Source organism: Panulirus ornatus, chromosome 27, assembly GCF_036320965.1.
Source record: "Panulirus ornatus isolate Po-2019 chromosome 27, ASM3632096v1, whole genome shotgun sequence".
NCBI lineage: Eukaryota > Metazoa > Arthropoda > Malacostraca > Decapoda > Palinuridae > Panulirus > Panulirus ornatus.
In genome coordinates this window covers 18000085-18021424 of record NC_092250.1, presented here as the reverse complement: position 1 = coordinate 18021424, position 21340 = coordinate 18000085, and the positions used below count along the sequence as shown (strand labels likewise).

The 21340-nt window shown below is 38.0% G+C and overlaps 1 protein-coding gene across 4 annotated transcripts in view; it reads right to left on the bottom strand.

Moving 5' to 3' along the window:
- yem (yemanuclein) overlaps nucleotides 1-21340 on the bottom strand; it is a 176759-nt gene that overhangs the window by 34839 nt on the left and 120580 nt on the right. For 3 of the 4 annotated variants that reach the window (XR_011714687.1, XM_071678275.1, XM_071678277.1), the window contains 2 exons: nucleotides 19416-19628; nucleotides 2679-4216 (listed from right to left, as the gene is read on the bottom strand). Coding sequence is in view for 3 of the 4 variants with exons in the window: in XM_071678275.1 (XP_071534376.1) it covers nucleotides 2679-4216; nucleotides 19416-19628 (1751 nt within the window). In the remaining variant the exon portion in view is untranslated. The remainder of the gene's footprint in view (nucleotides 1-2678; nucleotides 4217-19415; nucleotides 19629-21340) is intronic. The other variant, XM_071678278.1, reaches the window with a different exon arrangement.

Genomic DNA, 21340 nt, shown 5'->3' with positions numbered 1-21340 from the left:
AAAAGAAGAAACAGAGAAGGGGGCCAGGTGAGGATATTCCCTCAAAGGCCCAGTCCTCATCCTCTGTTCTTAACGCTACCTCGCTAATGCAGGAAATGGCGATTAGTATAATAAAAAAAAAAAAAAAAAAAAAATCTATGAGGATTTTCCCTCAAAAGGTTCAGTTCTTTGTTCTTGATGCTCCCTTGCTAAAGCGGGAAATGGCATATATGTATGAAAAAATATATCCCTGGTGTAGGGAAAAAGACTGCTACCTTCATATTCCCTGGGTGTCTTAGAAGGTCACTAAGAGGAGTAGAGGCATGGAGCATTGAGCTAGAATTTCTATAAGACGGAGTAGAGGGAGCCAAGCAAGGAATGTTCATCCTTACTGGAGGCTTTGGGTGAGGTCCCTGAATGTGTGTGAATGTAACAAAGATGAGAAGAAAGGAGAGATAAGAAGTGTTTTATGGAAAGGAACATGGATGGTCTGGTTCTGCATGAAACAAAGCTCAAGGACAAAAGGTAAGAATGGTTTGAGAATGTGTTTGAAGTAGAGTCAGTAGTTGGTGTGAGAGAAAAAGCTAAAGAAGGGGTTGCACTACAGCTGAAGTAGGAATTGTCAGTACAGTATACCCTAAATTTAATGGAAACTGGTATAACACATTTCGGATTTAATGGACCGGGCAAATAATAATACATTAAATAATAATTCAAAGTTTTAAAGAATTCAAAAATTTCAAATGCCACACCATGCACACTTCATAAAGCACTTGTTTTTGGTAGCATGTGGTATACTTGCTTTGTTTCAGTCTCAGTCAGCCTAAAGCTATTGTGCAGTAAGGTTGTACACAGAGAATTGTGACTTTATCTATTAAATTATTTGGTAATCCTTACAATTCAAAATGGTATCAAGTGACAAGGGGTTAAAGAGAGCATGTGGTTAAAAGAAAGCATGTGAACTGTACATTGTATTACTGTATAATGAATCAAAAAATGGCCCATTAGTAACATTCAATTAAACAGACTTTAGGCATTAAAAGACACACCTTCCCTCCTATTAGTCCATTTAATCGAAGGTTTACTGTGTGAAAAAGTGCAAGGAAGCAAATTTCAGATGATGTGGGTAAACATGAAAATGGATTGCGAAAGATGGTTAATTATTAGCGCTTATGAAACAGCCATGAAGAAAAAGATGATGATACGAGGCAATTGTTTTAAAAGCTACAGAGAGAAACTGACAACAGTTCTGATGCAAGAGATAGGGTAGTAGCACTGGTCAATCTAAATGTGATGGTGAGTAAATTGGCAACTGAAGGTATGATTTGGGGGCATGAGGTAGGTATTCAGTAAGATGAATGGAAATGGTAAATAGCTTATGGAGTTATCCTGAAAAAGAGCTGGTGTTTGGGAATACATGATATAAAAAGAGAGACATAAACAAGTAGATGTATGTCAGTAGGAATGATGGTAAGTGGGCATTATTAGATTACATAACTATTGGCACAAAAGACTCTTGGATGCAAATGAGCAGAGAAGGGCAGATGGTGGGGTGTCTGATCATTACCTAGTAAAGGTAAAGATGAAAATATGCTGAACTTTTCAAAAAGAGGAAATGATATGGGTGAGAAGAGAAAGGACACTCATGTGAAGAAATACCTGGAGAAACTGAGAGCAAAATGGAAAAGGATGTGTGTAAACAAAGCTAGGGGTAGTGGATGGGGAAAGGTAAGTATTTATAGCAGTAAAGATTTATAGAGGTTTCCAAGAAAGATGAAATGATATGGGTGACAAGAAAGACCTGAAAGCAAACATATGTTCAATTCTAAATGACAGTGGGAGCCAACGAAACATCATGTGACATTTGCTGATAACCATGAGGAAAAATGAAACATGATATGTCCCAAGTGCAATTTCGTGTATATTACACCTTAAAGGGAGACTTAGAAATAAGTCAGACACATGCCACATGTCCAAGCTATAAGCTAAAAGCCAGTGTAGTAACCAAATTAAAACATTAGCATCATCTATCAAATATCTGTAGTGTTGGTCACTTAAAGTTATTTCTTTTTTTTATGCTAGCTGAGACGGTATGAGCAACTGAGTCTTCCTCTGATAATATAAGAAAAACTTTGTAGATAATATAAATTTGCCTCGTAATATCCGAATATATGATTATTATAGCAAAAAAATCCTATCCAATGAGTACACATAAGTGTAATTTGGTTCTGAATGTTTACTTGATTGGGAGGCTAATTGGAATGAGGGCACACATGACTATATGCTGACCTGTCATTGGTTGTCTGTCTGCTAGGATATGGAAATGCTATTGATATATTTTAAGAAAACTTGGTGGTTCATAAATAGTTTTGGACTTTCAAGAGGGCCATATTTTAGGAAACAATTCTGATGCTTATCTTCTTGACCAATTTCTCACACTAAACACTTGTTTTGTTAGTTAACATCCAACAATGAAAGCATGCACAGAAATTGACTCAAATGGACAGAGAACCATACTGAAGTCTGCATAAACAAGCTAAGAAAAGTCTTCTTGAATGATACTCCTGCCTCAATTATGAGGTTCTAACTAGGGAAACCATCATACACCTTGGCTTTTACTCATTCATAAGCATTTACATAGCCAAACAGAAAACAAATACACACACATTCAGTGCAATAAAATAATAACAGAAACTAACCGATGGGTGCTTCTGTCTGTCTCTGTCTGGATGGTGACACTTCATGACTGGATCCCCAAGATGAATTATTCTTGTTTGTACTGGTTGGAGAACTGGAGCTCAAGGACATTTCACCTTTATTCCATTTTGAGACAGGAATATTAACTGGTTTAGGCTGTGCTTGCTGCTGATGCTGTGAATGTGAATAATGTTGAGATGGTTTCTTCTGATGAGCAGGCTCTGGTGTCTTTTTTTTTGGTGCAGAATTATATTGTGGATTAGTATGACGCAAATTTAGTGGCTGTTGTGACTTGGATTCTTGTAGATTTAAGGGTGGTTGAGGATTTAATGATTGCTGAGGTTTTGAATGTTGCAGATTTAAGGACTGTGGTGGTTGTGACTGCTTAGGTTGATGGGGTGAGTTAGTATGCTGCAAAGAATGGGACTGTGACTGACTCTGCACTGGTGAATTTGGGAGCACTGTCTGCTTTGTTTGTTGCACTGGTGACTTATGCTGTATAGTTTGTCTTTGTTGCTGCACTGGTGAGTGGTGTTTTGGTGAGTGTACTTTTTGGACAGGTGAATGTTCTGTAGACTGTTTTTGTTGTTGCTCTGATAAATGTTTTTCATTCAAATGCTTTTGCTGTTGAACTGGAGAAACATGTTTTGGATGATCTACTGGGGAATGACTTTGGGACGTATGTTGCTTGTGTTGTAATAAGGTGCTTTGTTGTTTTACTTGTGGAACTGAGGACTGGGGATGATGTTCTTTCTCTAGATGATGATGATGAGATTGGGAATGAGATACATTTTGTTGTTTAGAAGTTGTGGAAGTCACTGATGAATGGTCTAGACTGTCCTTCATAGATTTTTCTATGTTATCATCAGCAGATTTTTGTTTGGAAATCTGCAGTAATTCATTCATAACAAGGTTCATCTCTTCATCCAAATTGTCATCTTTCTTTCCTTCTGATGTTGTTGAATTCACTTTTTGAGTAATAGATGTACTTGACACTTCTGATGTTGAATCTTTTTCTATAGGACAATTATCTTTTAATTCACTTAACCCAGATGTTCTATTCAACTCAGATGATGACACTCTACTTGTCAGTGATTTGTCTTCATCACTAGATAAGTCTATAACACTGACTGATGAAACAGCCTTTTTGAAATGTGTTTTTCCAGGCGAACTGTTTTTTGTATCACTATTACCTTCAGCAGGTTTTTCAAATACATTTTCTGATTCTGTTACTGTCTTTGCTGCCCCTTCATTTATCTTTTCCACAGATTTTATACTTAAACCCCCACTTGAAGAAGCAGCCTTTTCCACTGATACTTTAAATGCCCCTATATCCTTCTGCTCAGTGGAAGGGCTCTTCTTTTTGGCTATTTCTTTTGATGTACTAGACACAGCTGAAGGTGAGATCCTTGGAACTACTGTGGCACTTAGAGAAGGCTTTGGTGGCTGGGTACTGATACTGCTTGAGACAGACGAAACAGTGCCACCTCCCAGGCATATCTGTTTCTTGACAGGTGCTGTCTTCACATGGTTTTTGTCCCTGGAAAGAAAATATCAGACGTTAAAAGAACTTGTTGTTGGTAAGAAATTCTATAATAGAGAACACATCTGAAATAAGCTGCAAGCCAGAATCCATCATCACACTCTTTGACCAATGATCTCAACCAGTGGATGTGCCTGGAAGCTCTATAGCAGGGGCTTCTGAGGAAGAAAGGTAAAGGTATAGGAGAAGCTGTTAGGTATGAAAAAACATCATTACCATCTTTCTTTTCATGAAGAGAAAGGAAAGCATGTGTGGAAGTAGGAAAAGAGGAGGGTGAATGGTTCCAGATGAAGGTGGGACCATAAATGTTGAAGATCTACAAGAGATGGGCAGGTCTGCAGTTTGTTTAGGATGAGAGGGCCTTGGGTTAAGTCAGCTGCTGTTAGCTGATAATACAGCTCTAGTAGCAGATTCGAGTGAGGAAAACTGCTGGCATTTGAGTTCAAGAGTGTGATACGAGAAGGCTGAGATTTAATGTTATTGAAAGTAAGGTTCTTAAATTTTCAGAGGAGAAAGGATGAATGGAGAAAACAATGAGGAAGTGGAGTGTTTTAGATACTTGGAAATGGACATGGCAGTGGATGAACAACAGGAACTGAAGTAAGCTATAGGTTGGGTGCATTGAAAAGTATGTGGAAAGAGAGGCTGTTGTCTGTTATGGCAAAAATAGGTATGTCTGATGTAAAAGTAGTACCAATAGTGTTATATGGATGCGAGGTGTGGGTCCTAGATAAACAGGTAAAGAAGAGGGTGGATGTGTTGGAAATCAAATGCCTGAGGGCAATGTGCAGTGTAAGGAGGGATGATCAAGTAAGACATGACAGAGAAAGAGAGAAGCGCGGTAGTAACATGAGCATGTACGAGAGAGATGAAAAAGGTGTGCTGAAATGAGGGTATATGTTGGAAAAAAGGATACATGTGTCAAAAGTGGAGAGAAAAAGAAAGGGGTGACTGAGAATGAGATGACAGGATGAAATGAAAAATGTTTAGGATAATTGGGTGTGATACATGCACAGGATAGGGCAAATTGGAGATGTGGTGCACAAAGGGGGTATGTGTTGTCAATGGTCTGAACCAGAGAATATTAAGAAGTCAGGGAAAACCACAGATAGGTCTGTAAATCTCAGTTTTGGCACATTATACAGGACAAGTAGATACCGGATGTGACCGAATGAGGCTGTTCTTTGTCTGTTCCTAGCACTACCTTGTGACATTAAATAATAATAGATAAGAAAATCTGTATGACAAGTGAGGTGATCGAAACTTGAAGGTTTACAGAAGAAGGTGTTTCCAGGCATATGACTTACCTGTCATGTATACAGAACAGCTACAGTGAAGGAGTTCATGGTCTTATAAAGAAAGTGAAAGTGTAGAAGACAATCAAGTGATACATATAGTGAAGAAAATGCAAAATTAGATGGAAACAAATCTAGCCAGCACTACCAAGCACCATCATAAAGGAAGCAATCAGATGTTGAGATGTAAACACTCTATTGTAGATGGTGAGGCAAGTAATCAAAGCTGAGGAAATAATATTCACAAAAAAAGATATATAAGAAGAAAGCTAAGAACTAAAATTAAACAAATAACTATAATCACTTTAATATAGATATGATAATTGTAATAAACGTAACAATAATATTGGGTCATTAATAACAGCCTGCAGATATCAAACATACATAATACAGTAAGTATATGAGCAAATGAGACCATCCTTCATCTACTCCTGATGTTATTTCACTAATACGAGAAACAGCAATCAATATAAAAAAAAGAGAAATGGTGAACTTGTTAAAAGTATATGAATATAGACAATGAAATTAATCTACATGGGATCAGAAAGCAGGTAAATTTTTAGACATGCGCAATATATCATTACAGGTGTAATGTTTAAAACTTACACAAACTCATATGTTGGAAAAACAATATTCCACAGGTTGTTATAATTTTGAAATGTTTATAAATCAGTAAGTTTCTAAAAGTTCATAATACTAAAAATACCTAATCCAAACCTTTGTATTCCATGAACTGATCATCAAGAATTACTAATAATAAAGGCATGTAATAATGCTACTGCACATAAAATGGAAGCAAAACCTCATGGTTATAGTGCTTCTCCAAGGGAAAATTATCTTTTATCTGTCCTGTCTGAAGGCCTACACTTGCTTGCATAAGAAATGAAGAGATGACCTTTATAATCTACACATTCCAGGATAGGTACCCTAATGATATGAAGAGCTGTATTTCTTTCTTTCTGCACTCATTTTGGTTCTGCTGCAATACTTTGTTATCACTTTTGTGAATCCTTAAAGGCCAAGTGATCTGCAAATTTGTAATCATGATATGGAAAAAATAGCCTTTAAATTCTCTGTTCGCTATTATATAAGAAATATAAGTGGGAGACCAAATTGGAGGTGGAAAGATGGAGTGAAAGAGATTTTGAGTGATCGGGGCCTGAACATGCAGGAGGGTGAAAGGCAGGCAAGGAATAGAGTGAACTGGATTGATGTGGTATACCGGGGTAGACGTGCTGTCAATGGATTGAATCAGGGCATGTGAAGCGTCTGGGGTAAACCATGGAAAGTTCTGTGGGGCCTGGATGTGGAAAGGGAGCTGTGGTTTCAGGCATTATTACATGACAGCTAGAGAATGAGTGTGAACGAATGGGGCCTTTGTTGTCTTTTCCTAGCGCTACCTCGTACACATGAGAGGGGAGGGGGATGTTATTCCATGTGTGGCGAGGTGGCGATGGGAATGAATAAAGGCAGTGTGAATTGTGTGCATGTGTATATATGTATGAGTCTGTGTGTGTATATATATGTGTACATTGAGATGTACGGGTATGTATATTTGCGTGTGTGGACGTGTATGTACATACATGTGTATGGGGGTGGGTTGGGCCATTTCTTTCGTCTGTTTCCTTGCGCTACCTCGCAAACACGGGAGACAGCGACAAAGCAAAATCAATAAATAAATAAATATATATATATATATATATATATATATATATATATATATATATATATATATATATATATATATATATATATATCTGGGGATGGGGAGAAAGAATACTTATCACGTATTCCCTGCGTGTCGTAGAAGGCGACTAAAAGGGGAGGGAGCGGGGGGCTGGAAATCCTCCCCTCTCATTATTTTTTTTTTTTAATTTTCCAAAAGAAGGAACAGAGAAGGGGGCCAGGTGAGCATATTCCCTCAATGGCCCAGTTCTCTGTTCTTAACGCTACCTCGCCAACGCGGGAAATGGCGAATAGTTTGAAAGAAAGAAAGATATATATATATATATATATATATATATATATATATATATATATATATATATATATATATATATATATTGGAGCGATGTGATATACCGGGGTTGACGTGCTGTCAGTGGAGTGAATCAAGGCATGTGAAGCGACTGGGGTAAACCATGGAAAGCTGTGTAGGTATGTATATTTGCGTGTGTGGACGTATGTATATACATGTGTATGGGGGTGGGTTGGGCCATTTCTTTCGTCTGTTTCCTTGCGCTACCTCGCAAACGCAGGAGACCGGCAAAAAAAAAAAAAAAAAAAAAAAAAAAAAAAAAATATATATATATATATATATATATATATATATATATATATATATATATTATCCCTGGGGATAGGGGATTAAGAATACTTCCCACGTATTCCCTGCGTGTCGTAGAAGGCGACTAAAAGGGGAGGGAGCGGGGGGCTGGAAATCCTCCCCTCTTGTTTTTTTGTTTTTTTAATTTTTCCAAAAGAAGGAACAGAGGGGGCCAGGTGAGGATATTCCAAAAAAGGCCCAGTCCTCTGTTCTTAACGCTACCTCGCTAATGCGGGAAATGGCGAATTGTATAAAAGAAAAAAAAAGAATATATATATATATATATATATATATATATATATATATATATATATATATATATATATATATATACTTAGAAAAGCAAATGGATTTGTATGTAGCATTTATGGATCTGGAGAAGGCATATGATAGAGTTGATAGAGATGCTCTGTGGAAGGTATTAAGAATATATGGTGTGGGAGGCAAGTTGTTAGAAGCAGTGAAAAGTTTTTATCGAGGATGTAAGGCATGTGTACGTGTAGGAAGAGAGGAAAGTGATTGGTTCTCAGTGAATGTAGGTTTGCGGCAGGGGTGTGTGATGTCTCCATGGTTGTTTAATTTGTTTATGGATGGGGTTGTTAGGGAGGTAAATGCAAGAGTTTTGGAAAGAGGGGCAAGTATGAAGTCTGTTGGGGATGAGAGAGCTTGGGAAGTGAGTCAGTTGTTGTTCGCTGATGATACAGCGCTGGTGGCGGATTCATGTGAGAAACTGCAGAAGCTGGTGACGGAGTTTGGTAAAGTGTGTGGAAGAAGAAAGTTAAGAGTAAATGTCAATAAGAGCAAGGTTATTAGGTACAGTAGGGTTGAGGGTCAAGTCAATTGGGAGGTGAGTTTGAATGGTGAGAGGCTGGAGGAAGTGAAGTGTTTTAGATATCTGGGAGTGGATCTGTCAGCGGATGGAACCATGGAAGCGGAAGTGGATCATAGGGTGGGGGAGGGGGCGAAAATTTTGGGAGCCTTGAAAAATGTGTGGAAGTCGAGAACATTATCCCGGAAAGCAAAAATGGGTATGTTTGAAGGAATAGTAGTTCCAACAATGTTGTATGGTTGCGAGGCGTGGGCTATGGATAGAGTTGTGCGTAGGAGGATGGATGTGCTGGAAATGAGATGTTTGAGGACAATGTGTGGTGTGAGGTGGTTTGATCGAGTAAGTAACGTAAGGGTAAGAGAGATGTGTGGAAATAAAAAGAGCGTGGTTGAGAGAGCAGAAGAGGGTGTTTTGAAATGGTTTGGGCACATGGAGAGAATGAGTGAGGAAAGATTGACCAAGAGGATATATGTGTCGGAGGTGGAGGGAACGAGGAGAAGAGGGAGACCAAATTGGAGGTGGAAAGATGGAGTGAAAAGGATTTTGTGTGATCGGGGCCTGAACATGCAGGAGGGTGAAAGGAGGGCAAGGAATAGAGTGAATTGGAGCGATGTGGTATACAGGGATTGACGTGCTGTCAGTGGATTGAATCAAGGCATGTGAAGCGTCTGGGGTAAACCATGGAAAGCTGTGTAGGTATGTATATTTGCGTGTGTGGACGTGTGTATGTACATGTGTATGGGGGGGTTGGGCCATTTCTTTCGTCTGTTTCCTTGCGCTACCTCGCAAACGCGGGAGACAGCGACAAAGTATAAAAAAAAAAAAAAAAAAAAAAAAATATATATATATATATATATATATATATCAGCTGGTGGCTGATTCATGTGAGAAACTGCAGAAGCTGGTGACTGAGTTTGGAAAAGTGTGTGGAAGAAGAAAGTTAAGAGTAAATGTGAATAAGAGCAAGGTTATTAGGTACAGTAGGGTTGAGGGTCAAGTCAATTGGGAGGTGAGTTTGAATGGAGAAAAACTGGAGGAAGTGAAGTGTTTTAGATATCTGGGAGTGGATCTGGCAGCGGATGGAACCATGGAAGCGGAAGTGGATCATAGGGTGGGGGAGGGGGCGAAAATCCTGGGGGCCTTGAAGAATGTGTGGAAGTCGAGAACATTATCTCGGAAAGCAAAAATGGGTATGTTTGAAGGAATAGTGGTTCCAACAATGTTGTATGGTTGCGAGGCGTGGGCTATGGATAGAGTTGTGCGCAGGAGGATGGATGTGCTGGAAATGAGATGTTTGAGGACAATGTGTGGTGTGAGGTGGTTTGATCGAGTGAGTAACGTAAGGGTAAGAGAGATGTGTGGAAATAAAAAGAGCGTGGTTGAGAGAGCAGAAGAGGGTGTTTTGAAGTGGTTTGGGCACATGGAGAGGATGAGTGAGGAAAGATTGACCAAGAGGATATATGTGTCGGAGGTGGAGGGAACAAGGAGAAGAGGGAGACCAAATTGGAGGTGGAAAGATGGAGTGAAAAAGATTTTGTGTGATCGGGGCCTGAACATGCAGGAGGGTGAAAGGAGGGCAAGGAATAGAGTGAATTGGAGCGATGTGGTATACCGGGGTTGACATGCTGTCAGTGGATTGAAGCAAGGCATGTGAAGCGTCTGGGGTAAACCATGGAAAGCTGTGTAGGTATGTATATTTGCGTGTGTGGACGTATGTATATACATGTGTATGGGGGGGGTTGGGCCATTTCTTTCGTCTGTTTCCTTGCGCTACCTCGCAAACGTGGGAGACAGCGACAAAGTATAATAATAAAAAATATATATATATATATATATATATATATATATATATATATATATATATCCCTGGGGATAGGGGAGAAAGAATACTTCCCACGTATTCCCTGCGTTTCGTAGAAGGCAACTAAAAGGGGAGGGAGCGGGGAGCTGGAAATCCTCCCCCTCTCGTTTTTTTTTAATTTTCCAAAAGAAGGAACAGAGAACGAGGCCAAGTGAGGATATTCCCTCAGCAGCCCAGTCCTCTGTTCTTAATGCTACCTTGCTAATGCGGGAAATGACGAATAGTTTGAAAGAAAGAAAAAGAAAATATATAAAAATAGTTCAAGTTTCCAGAAAAACAAGTGTGATATCATAACTAACATGGCCGTGGTAAAGCACAAAAGTTAATGCATAGATCACCTCACAAAGGCCATAGTTGGGTAGTGGAGGTTTAAGGAGTAGATGTGGGGTGGGGAATGCTCCACGAGTGCCTCATTAAAGACTCATCACTATTCATGAAAACAATACATGTAAATGTAAAGTATATGCACAAAAAAGTGAATTATTGTAACTTACATGACTATCGTATAGTGCTAAAGTTAACATATATATAAATAGACAGTTGGAGACAGTGGAGGAAAGGTGAAGGAAGTGAGGAAAAAAGAAAATACAACAAAGGCAAGCCTTGTGATGCAAATTCACTTCCTGACACTTATTGCTATTTATGATTACTATCTATAATTTTTGCTCTTTAGAATTGCTTCCAGAGAGTGGGAGTCTCTGCAATAAGCACCTATTGTGACCCTGGTAACACCTAGCAGCCAAATAATTGTCAAAATATTAGCAGGGGGATTTGAACAAAGCTCACAAACCTTTGCACTCATTTGATAATTTCTAGCCCCTGATACATAAATCTTCATATGAAGACTTCCAGCATTTAAAGATTAATACACTTTATTTCCTTGTGTTCTGTTAAAACAACTCTTCATGCTAATTCATGCATAATCAATGAATAGAAAATGAAATTGGCAGCACACACTGCCCATAGATCTAGTTTCCTTTTAAACAGTCATGTGTTTACATGCTTCAAGAAATTTCTTACTCTAGTACAGACTGTGTTTTTTAATATACTGAGTGTGCACTACTGTACATCTATTACAGAAAATTTTACTGAACTGAGATACGGTAATATCAGTGTGTAAATTGTAAGACTGTTTTGGTGTTGGCTCTTCAACTATTTATGACAACAAAGCAACATGAAAAGTTGATGAAGTCCTACAATGAAAGAGATGGAAATAAGGAAATTGCTAACCATATGACAACCTCAACTGGACCAGATGCCATACCAGGACTTCATCGAAGTAATCACACATCACTACCTCAGTCTATTTGTACATTCAAAAATCAGAAACAATCACAGATTTTGGGTAAATACTGAAAGTTACAGTCATAATGTTTGAAACTTACATCACCTTATACTTTAGGAAAAGAAAAGTCCACAGGTTAAACTATAATTTATTAGATCTACCATGTGGTCCCTTTCGCAAGACAGGTATTCAAAAAAATTTTGAAATCTGGCACTTGCTTGACCCTAATCCTGTCAGATTTAAGATGTCATACAGTATCAAGTGTGCATGTATGTATGAGAAAATCTGACTGCAATGAAGTGAACTTGATCTTGTTGGTATATGGTTGTTCTACACTGGTATACTGAAAATTTTGAGCTTGTAGCTATCAATAACAAAATTCATGGAGGATACATTTAAAATCATTGTAATAGCAGCACACATATCATGTAACAACAAACAAGAGAAAGTTAAGCATACAGTGTAGAGAAAGCTTGAAGGATCAATAAAGCATAAATCTAAGGTATCTTTGGGAACTGGCACCAACTCCCAACTTCTCAGTTCACAAGGATGCATGAAATCTCTATCAGCAGTTAATACAAAGTCTGAGATAGTTTCAATGGTTGGCTTACCAAAAGTTTGGTGGAAGAAGGAAACATCAACAAACCAAGGAAATCTGTTCCCCTCCTAATATCTTTCAAAGGTTGACCGATAAGTTGATGGATTACCAAAATTTCTTAATACAATATCTCCATAAAAGTACCACCATATTCATCATTTAATTTTGTGGCTTTGTTTACTACAAAGCTTCTCTAATTATTCATCAATGTAAATTTCTAAATATGAGAAATGAAAGACTATGCTTTCTGCACTGTCATACCCAAAGACATTCAGATTTTCCCTTGCATAAAGTAAGTTGTTTCTTCCTCTCTTTTGTAGCCTGTCCTGTTCCAAATATCATTTCCTGGAATTTCCCTTTCTACTAGAGAGTAATATCTCTTTTGCTTTCATCCAGTATATTCATGGCACCATTATCCAAATCATATCCAAGTTGTCCAAGAGCATTTTACGTAATGATCTCATCAATTTTCACCTTATTTTTCAAACAATTATGGAATATTTTACTTAATCTATTTATCAACCTAGGATCAAGATGCACATATGATCAACCAGGCTGTGAAACCCCTGACCAGAAGACTTCCATATTCTGGTTGGTTGGATACATTTTGTGGATATTTCTTCAATGAGGCACTTAAGACTCGACTTAGCAGTTCTTTCATTTCTAATCTTTTACTTTTTTCTTACATAACCTAAGACTTGGCATCATGTTTTATCGAGCAATCTATTTCGTTTAAGCTTATCTCAGTCTGGCAAACTATTATGATCTAACTTATCCCATTTGACCTAGTGCAAACCTTTATAATGTACCATGTGCCTTCTTCACAAATATGAAAGATATCTAGTATAGAGAAATTGTCTCAATAGTGGTTGGATGAAAACCTGTCAAGAAAGCATAACCATAAAGAACATATTACAGATCTCAGGTCTGTTAAAATCCATGACGGTAAAAACTAAGGTAGGACAAGAGGTAGGCCGAGCCATCAATTGTACATTACCAAAAAAAAAGGACTCTAAACACATCACAACACATATCTCATTTCCTCTAAAAATAACTAGTAGCTAATGACTGATGTGAGTAAGAATGAAAGTAAATTGTGAGAGGTGGGTGACTGTCATTGCCCGTGAAACAGGTAAGAAGCCGGGTGAGGAAGAGAGAGGATTCTTTTGGGAGGAAATGACTGAGTGTTTGGAGTCAGAGTTCTCATGGTGGATGATTTGAATGCAAGAGTAGGTGATATGGCTGGTGAGGGTATAACTGGGAGGTACACAAGGCACCCAAAATGAGTGAAAATGGGGAACAGCTGTTGAGCAGTGATACAAGAATGCTCGGGCAATTTTGCTGTACGTTATTGAATCCCTGAGGTGGATGATATGATTATAAGAATGGGTAATGTGGGAGTTGAGGGTATAATAGGGGGCATGAGGTATTGAAGGAGAGTGAAAACTGGGAACAACTTGTCGAGTTTGTAATACAAAAAACGACTGGTAACTGGTAATACCTAGTTTTGAAAAGGTGGATACAAAAGTTTATGTGGGTCTGCAGGGATGAGGGTTAACAGGTATCATTTGATTAAAAACTAACTGATAGGCACTGGACATGAATGTGCTGAGTGGGACAGCAGGTAAGATGCCTGAACACTTCTTGATGGAAGCCTGAACATTCAGGTAGGTGAAAGGCAAACATTGGACAGACAAAGCTGGACAAATGAGGTGTACAGGGGGTAATGTGCTACAATGGGCTGAACTAGGGCATATGAAGTGGTCAGGTAAATCAAAGAATTATCTGAGGCTTAAATGTGGATAGGGGCTCTGGGTTTGTTGCATTATATATGACAACTAAAGAGTGGATGAGAACAAATGAGGCCATTCTTTATCTGTTCCAGATGCTACCTCCCTAATGTGGGAAATGGCAAACAAGTACAAAGAAAAATCAGATCTCAGTCATTCTATATGAGCTTATCTCTGTGACACAGTTTGTTTTACTGCTCTTCTTTGCCTGTATTTCAGTTCTTCTCTGTCTCTGATAAAGTTCAGTGACCAGAACTGACAAACATATTCTATGCGAGGACTGACTAGGTTACTGTAAAGAGTATAATGTCTGCAAAAAGCCTTGTGAATCCCCCATATATTTTCAGAGATGATACATGGCTAATGTTTATTGTGGGGAGAAGGATAAGCCACTCACTAGGCGAAATCACAATACATCTGGTCGCTGAGATATCGTTTCCAACGGTGAGAGCACCAACAACCCACTTCAACGTGCTTTAGGCTATTTTGAGGGAACAATATTCTTTCTTTACACTTCCAGGCTGCCACTTCATTTTTAGGGAATTTCATTTCTGGGCACTGTAATGCTTCCATCTGTGCTTCAAGATGGTTGGCTCTTACCTTCCTATGAAGGAGAAAGCAAAAAGTCTTGCCTGAAAGCAAGAAAATGTGGTTACACATGAGATTTCTAGATGCACTGGGTGCCCAGAACACATGATCATGCAGCTGCTTCCGGCAGCACTTCATCAGTGCCTCGCCTCATTTAGATCAAGACCCTATGGACCCAAAACATGGATGTAGAATACTTCAGGAACCTTGCCAATTCCATACTCAGAAGTCTTCAGATGGTAATCAAGGCCAAAGGAGAGATGACATAGTAATATAATGTAACACAGCCTCTGAAAATTATGAGGAGGTGTACAAAGTTTTTTGTGAACACTGTAAGCAAGGAATCCTTTACAGTGGTTGTAAAAGCAAAGACAGGTTACCACCATTCCTTACCTTCCTGCCTCAGGAACACCTTCTAAGGAGCTCTCACAGCACTCATGAAGCCAAATGCATCCAATGATTAAGACCATGAGTCAAGAAGTGATCATTATTTAGGAGGAAGAGTTCGACAGCTTCAGTATGAAGGCTGCATCTTGGGCATGAAGGGTCTTGAGATATGTTAAATTAATGTTTGTAATGTTGAAAAGATGTCCAGAGTACAGACGTTAAAGTGTAACTCGTATATGTATATCTTGTGAGTGTAGTTTCAAATGGGTATATAGCTTGTTGGTGTTTAAGATTGGATTTTTTAATGCTTGTTAGGTCATTTCAGTGACAATCCACCTATAAGCATCTATGACAAAATTTTGCCATGATAGCAGGGCAGGCACATAGTGTTCACTGCTTTTCCCTGCATGTTGGATAACTATGTTTCTTTTGATTATCATTTGTCAATTAACATCATGTCTTGCTTGTTGTCTTCAATCAATAATCTCTTAGTATCTTATGTTTTGCATCATATTTCTTTCTGTGTAGAAGTGGCCCAATGATTATTTCTAATTTCTTAGAGCATATCTTTGTGCTTGCAGTTCTTAATCCTGAAAATCTTGTTCAAATTTGTAATCAAAATCCTTTCTATTATCATTCTCAAGTCTGATCTGTCATGGTGAAAATTCATGTCACTCAAATTGCTTTTGTTCTCAGTTACCTGGTGAAAACCCACTGAAGTCTTAGAGGCCTTCATCACCAAAGTCCAGGCAGGGCCCAAACTGCTGGATTCGGTAGTTGGGTGGCCAAGCTGTAGGAAGCCGCAACCCTCAAGCCCACACGGCCCGAACAACCTGGCTGGTCTGGTGCACTTTAAAGGTGCTTGTCCAATTCACTCTTGAACTTCTACACCATGCATGCTATGCTGTTTCTGATGGTAGATAGCAAAGTGTTAAAATGTCTTGAGTTCTGAACGTTTAAGGTGTTCTCTTTTTATGCCTATGGATTTCAGAGGACATATTTTACAAAGTCTTCCATGACTTTCATACCAGTAGGAAGTTATTTCCAAATGTAAGATGGGAAACAAACCTTATAAGATTTTTTTGGTAATGATAATATACCTCTCCCATCTGTACTCTAGGGAGTATAGCCTAAGAGATATCAGCCATTCCCAATAATTTAGTTACTTGTTGCATTCTGATCACTTCTGTTCATTTATTCTGATGCTGTCTCATATTGTGATTTCTATGATACTTTAATAATCCTGTATCATTCACTTCTATATCTGAAAAAAGTGTCATATCATTCGTAAGGATACTATCTATCATGCTATTCTCTCTTGCTGGTCTGTGGTTTACCTTACAAGGTTAAATGATTTACAAAAATTAATTTGCTTTGTAACAGTTCTCTTTCTTTTCTTGATCCATTATTCTTTTCTTTGTATTTGCACCTATATACTTCTCCTTGCCATTCAACAATATGAAAGTTCAAGTCACCTGTACATATAATTAATGGATCTGTGTTTTCTAATACCTTCAATATTTCTTCAACTTTTGTTAATATTTCTTTAATCATTTAACTAGATTTTTAGTGAAGTACATAATACTAAATTTTGTTTTATCTAATGGCTGGAATGCTCATTATGATTACTCACATTTTAGGAAGATAATGTTCATTACCTGCTTTTCTTCTAGCTTACTATGTAAATATATCTTGTATGAGTTTGGTTCTATCTGCTCTGAATGCTTAAAAGTGATACAAGCTTGTTCCACTTCTCACTTTCTCACTAAGCCATGTCTCTGTCTTGTTGATAAAGACACATTTCCCATGTGTATTTAATGATATAATCAACTTCGGCTCTAAAGAGTCTCTCTTGTTAGACTTTGTATATTTCCAATGGCTATCTTCCACAGATTCACTATTCTTTTCTTTGACCACTGGATTTTGGACTTTCTTCATTCAACTGCTGTTTGAGTTCTTGTTCAGAGCCAGTTTAGTCCTCTTTCACAGATTCCTTCTTTGACTTCCTCATGTATCTTTTCACTGCTGTTGTATTCCTATTTCTACCAAGATTTTCCTTCTTTGATTCTCTAACGAAAAAAATTCCATGATTTGGTGTGTTTCTGAAGGCAACATAAACTGCCCAATCATTATTCTGTTTCTTATTCCCTCTTAGTGCACAAGGTCATTGTTCATGTCTTCCTGATGATTAAACGATTAATTGTGGTGTAAAGCAGTATCTTCGGTAAGATTTTTCATTTAATATCAAAACAGTGTTCAGTAAGATTATATAAAGACCTTTTTCACAAGTCACAGATGAAAAGCAGTCCTATTTCTTCCCATCCACAATCTAGCTTTTATACATAATGAACTGGAACCAAAATCCTCATCCAGAGACATTCCATGGTTGTGCTACTACTTCAGTGACCTAATTCAGCCCACAGAAAGCATATTATCCTCTGCTTACCTTATCACAATTCACTATTTCCCAGTACACCTTTTACCGTAAACTCCTGCATGTTCAGGCCCTGACAACTCAAAGCCTCTTTCACTCCAGCCTTCCATCTCCTTAATTTCCCTCTTCCCCTTGCTACCTCCCTTTCTGACATATATCCTCTTAGTCAGTCTCTCTTTGCTCATCCTCTTTATATATCCAAACCAATTTAGTACACAAAAGTGAGCTCTGAAATACACTCATGTAATAACTTACAAAATGAAAAAATCTCTTTATACAATCACCATAAACATGCTCAGCACTTAATTCTTTGGAGCAACACTAGACTCTTGTCATCCAAACCACCTAATAACTAACCACCTAACCCTATGTCGACATAAAAAACTTATCTCTGCCTTACACTTCAAGAAGCTACACTAAAAGATCCCTCAATCTCCAACAAATACAACACTGAAAAAAATATGTACATTAAGATTAATTAACAAACAATAAACAACCACCATTTCAACCCAATCTTAACCATTACCCCTCCAGACATACATACATCCATCTAAAAGTACACTCCCAAGGCATATATGAGCAACAATTTCCTGCCTTCCCTCTGGACACCACCCCTCTTTACATTACATACACCTATTTAACATATCACAAGACTCCTAATGCTCAAGATGTAACTTCCATACTGAAGGAAATGAACATCTATTCCTCAATTCTCCTGCAAATGATCCAAAAAAGACATATACACATTACCAAACTTCTTGACCTGTAGTTCTGCCAAGTGACTTGCCCAGCTTCCTGAGCACTGCAGGAGCACCAGAGAAGGGGCTCCCTAAGCAATGCAAAATTCAATAGTCTCAAATTTTCCTGTGGAACTGGGAGTAGTAGGGCATGAAGCCAGTAGCATGAGACATGCTGCACAAGCAATCATAAGTTTTGTAATATATCAAATAATCCCTTACTATCCATAGGCCTAAAATTTGTATCATCAATTTCAATTCCAATAGAAGTTCATTACTTGAACCAGTAAACCAAAGACCACCGTCAAGAACAAATATCTCAAAATATCCTACTGGCACAGCATAGTGCAAGGTGGAAAATCTGAGGCAGGAAACTTGAGTAGTGGCCATGGTATCATGCAAATCAAACCATATCTCATATGATCGCTCACGCATGGGGAGCTACATTATTCATAATTTGTCAAAAGACCTGTTACTGAATGAATAAGTTAACTCAAAAGTATGTCAAAATGGATGCAACTGTAATACAACACTCCAAATAAAAATGAGTATCTTCCACAGTGACAACAGAAAGTACCTAAAAATTCTCATAGCTTCTAATGAGGGAATAAATATATGTCGGAAAAGTATGTGAATATGTCTTTTGCTACATAAAAATAATCTAGACACTCAAATTCCCAATTCATCATGTTTAGATATTTACTGAAGCATTACCTCACTTCCTTGGGGAGGTGTCTTGTGTCGTCCTAATACCCTATGACAATAGTCTGTGACATCATGAATCAAGAGGTTTTGTTATGGGCAGGTAAGAGTTCACATACATCATGCAAGTAGGAAGGCATTCTCAGGAATTGCCTAACAACTTAAATATGATCCCACCCTCCCTGAGATGAGCTGATAAATAGAAAAAAATTCATTTTGTCAATGACTGGCTAGACCCCTAAGATATGCATTAAGTAGCTGAACGACATTTTGTGGAAAAGGCCTAACTGATATTTCAAACAAATATCTTGGCAAAATGAGATCCCTTAGTGACTCTTGTACTTCAAAAATGCAGCCAGTGTACCTTTTTTTCTTTGGGTCATCTGGCATACTAGTGTGCTTTGGCATCTTCAAGGGGCTATATTCATCAAGTTCTTCTAAATTTCTCTTGGAGAGCACTGCTGGTTGATCAGTATCCTGCTGCAATTGTTGCTGATGCTCTTGCACAGACTCCAAAATTTCTGGATCATTTTCTCGAGCCATCATTGAAGACCAATCATCACTTGTAGAAGAAGACCTAGGAGTGGGACAAATAGATGGTAAATCTGATATTAGCTTTGTTTTCATTCTACTGTAATATTTTCTTGATGGGATTTAAGACACATCCAATAAAATATCTACACAAATAAGTTTCTGCATAAGAATTTGCCTTAGGAAGTTAAGGGTAAGATGAAACAGGGATATAAGGGGTGAAATAATGATGCCAAAAGATTGATGTGGGAAGAAAAGGAAACAGAGAGGAGAGATATTGGTCTGAGAGTTAAGTGAAAAGATTGTGGATAATAAGAGACATTGAAAGGAAGTGCAAAGGATAAAAATGGAAATAAACAATAAATGTAACAGAAGACAGAGTATGACATGTCTAGACCATAGGAGGTATAAAATCAATGTAAGGAGTATCCCAGAGAAATGAGGGCATAAATGCATAGGAGAGAGGGAGGAGCAGGAAAGCAAAAATGAAATCTCCTGAACTGAACAGAAAAACAATAGAAATTTGAAAGGTGGCAGTGACTAAATAGCAGACTGTACAAAATTGGTGGGTATTCCTAGATATGCAAGATGATGCCAACTGACTGTAACAGATGCAGTAATAGTGCCTTTGTACTAAAGTAAAAGTGATAATGATAAGTGTTAAAACTATAGTGAGATCAACTCATCAAAAATACTAAGAAATGAGTTTGGGAATAATTCAAATGAAAAGATCAAAGAGATAACAAAGTCAAAGTAAAAAATCTGGAAGGTTTCAAGAAAGACAGAGGATGTTTTCATTAAATTTTCACCAACAAGATTGTAGAGTAAGAGGTACGCAGGAAAAAGAAGAAAGCTGTATGCAGCTTTCATGGAGCTGGAAAGATGCAAGAAAGTCACACAAAATTGTAAAGAATGCAAGAAAGTGAATGGGAGGTCAAGTGAATGCTTTAGAATATAGTAAGCTGCGAGATAACACTTTTGCTTTTCAGGAGTTTATCTTATAATCATTCTAAGACAAATTTCTATGAAAGAGTTCTGGCATTACCCAGGATCTCTTTCCAAGAGCTGCACTACTTCCAGTAGGTGGAAACCATGAACTCCTTTGAGGTAAGAAGTTCTTTGATAAGACTTTGATACACCCTCATCAAAGGTGATTTTTCACTCATGGTGTTACCTCATGCAAGCAGAGTACAGTAACACCACTTTTCATTAGTTATATATATAACCTCATGACCCCTTTTATGAGACTTCTGAAATTTCAAGGCTACGTTCCACATGGGAGAAAAGTAAAGTAGGTTCCTTTGAGGCAGGAGAGTCCTCAATGAGACTGTACTCCTCTCCATCCACTGATGATGCCACAGCCTCACTGAAGGTGACAACTTGCTTGTGGTGTTACCACCAGAGCATGAGAATACCTCTAAAACCCCTATTATGGGATTCCCTAAAGGAGTAGTTCTTTCTTCAACCTCTTTCAGTTTCCTCCGACATGTCTACCAATTACCTACCACAAAACACATTTTGATAGTTCATTCATATGAAAACAACTGCACAGTCACATCATAACACTACCTAAGCAGCAACAATCATGTAACAATATGTCACATTGTTAGAGAACAGCCTTATTCAAATTAGATTGCCTGCATCCCTACATAAATCCACAATCAACCTCATACTTATGGACAGACATGAATCCAGCATCCTCTCCTAAATTTGAATGGTCAACCACCTCTTATTAAACAGAACTCCAACCTAAAGGTA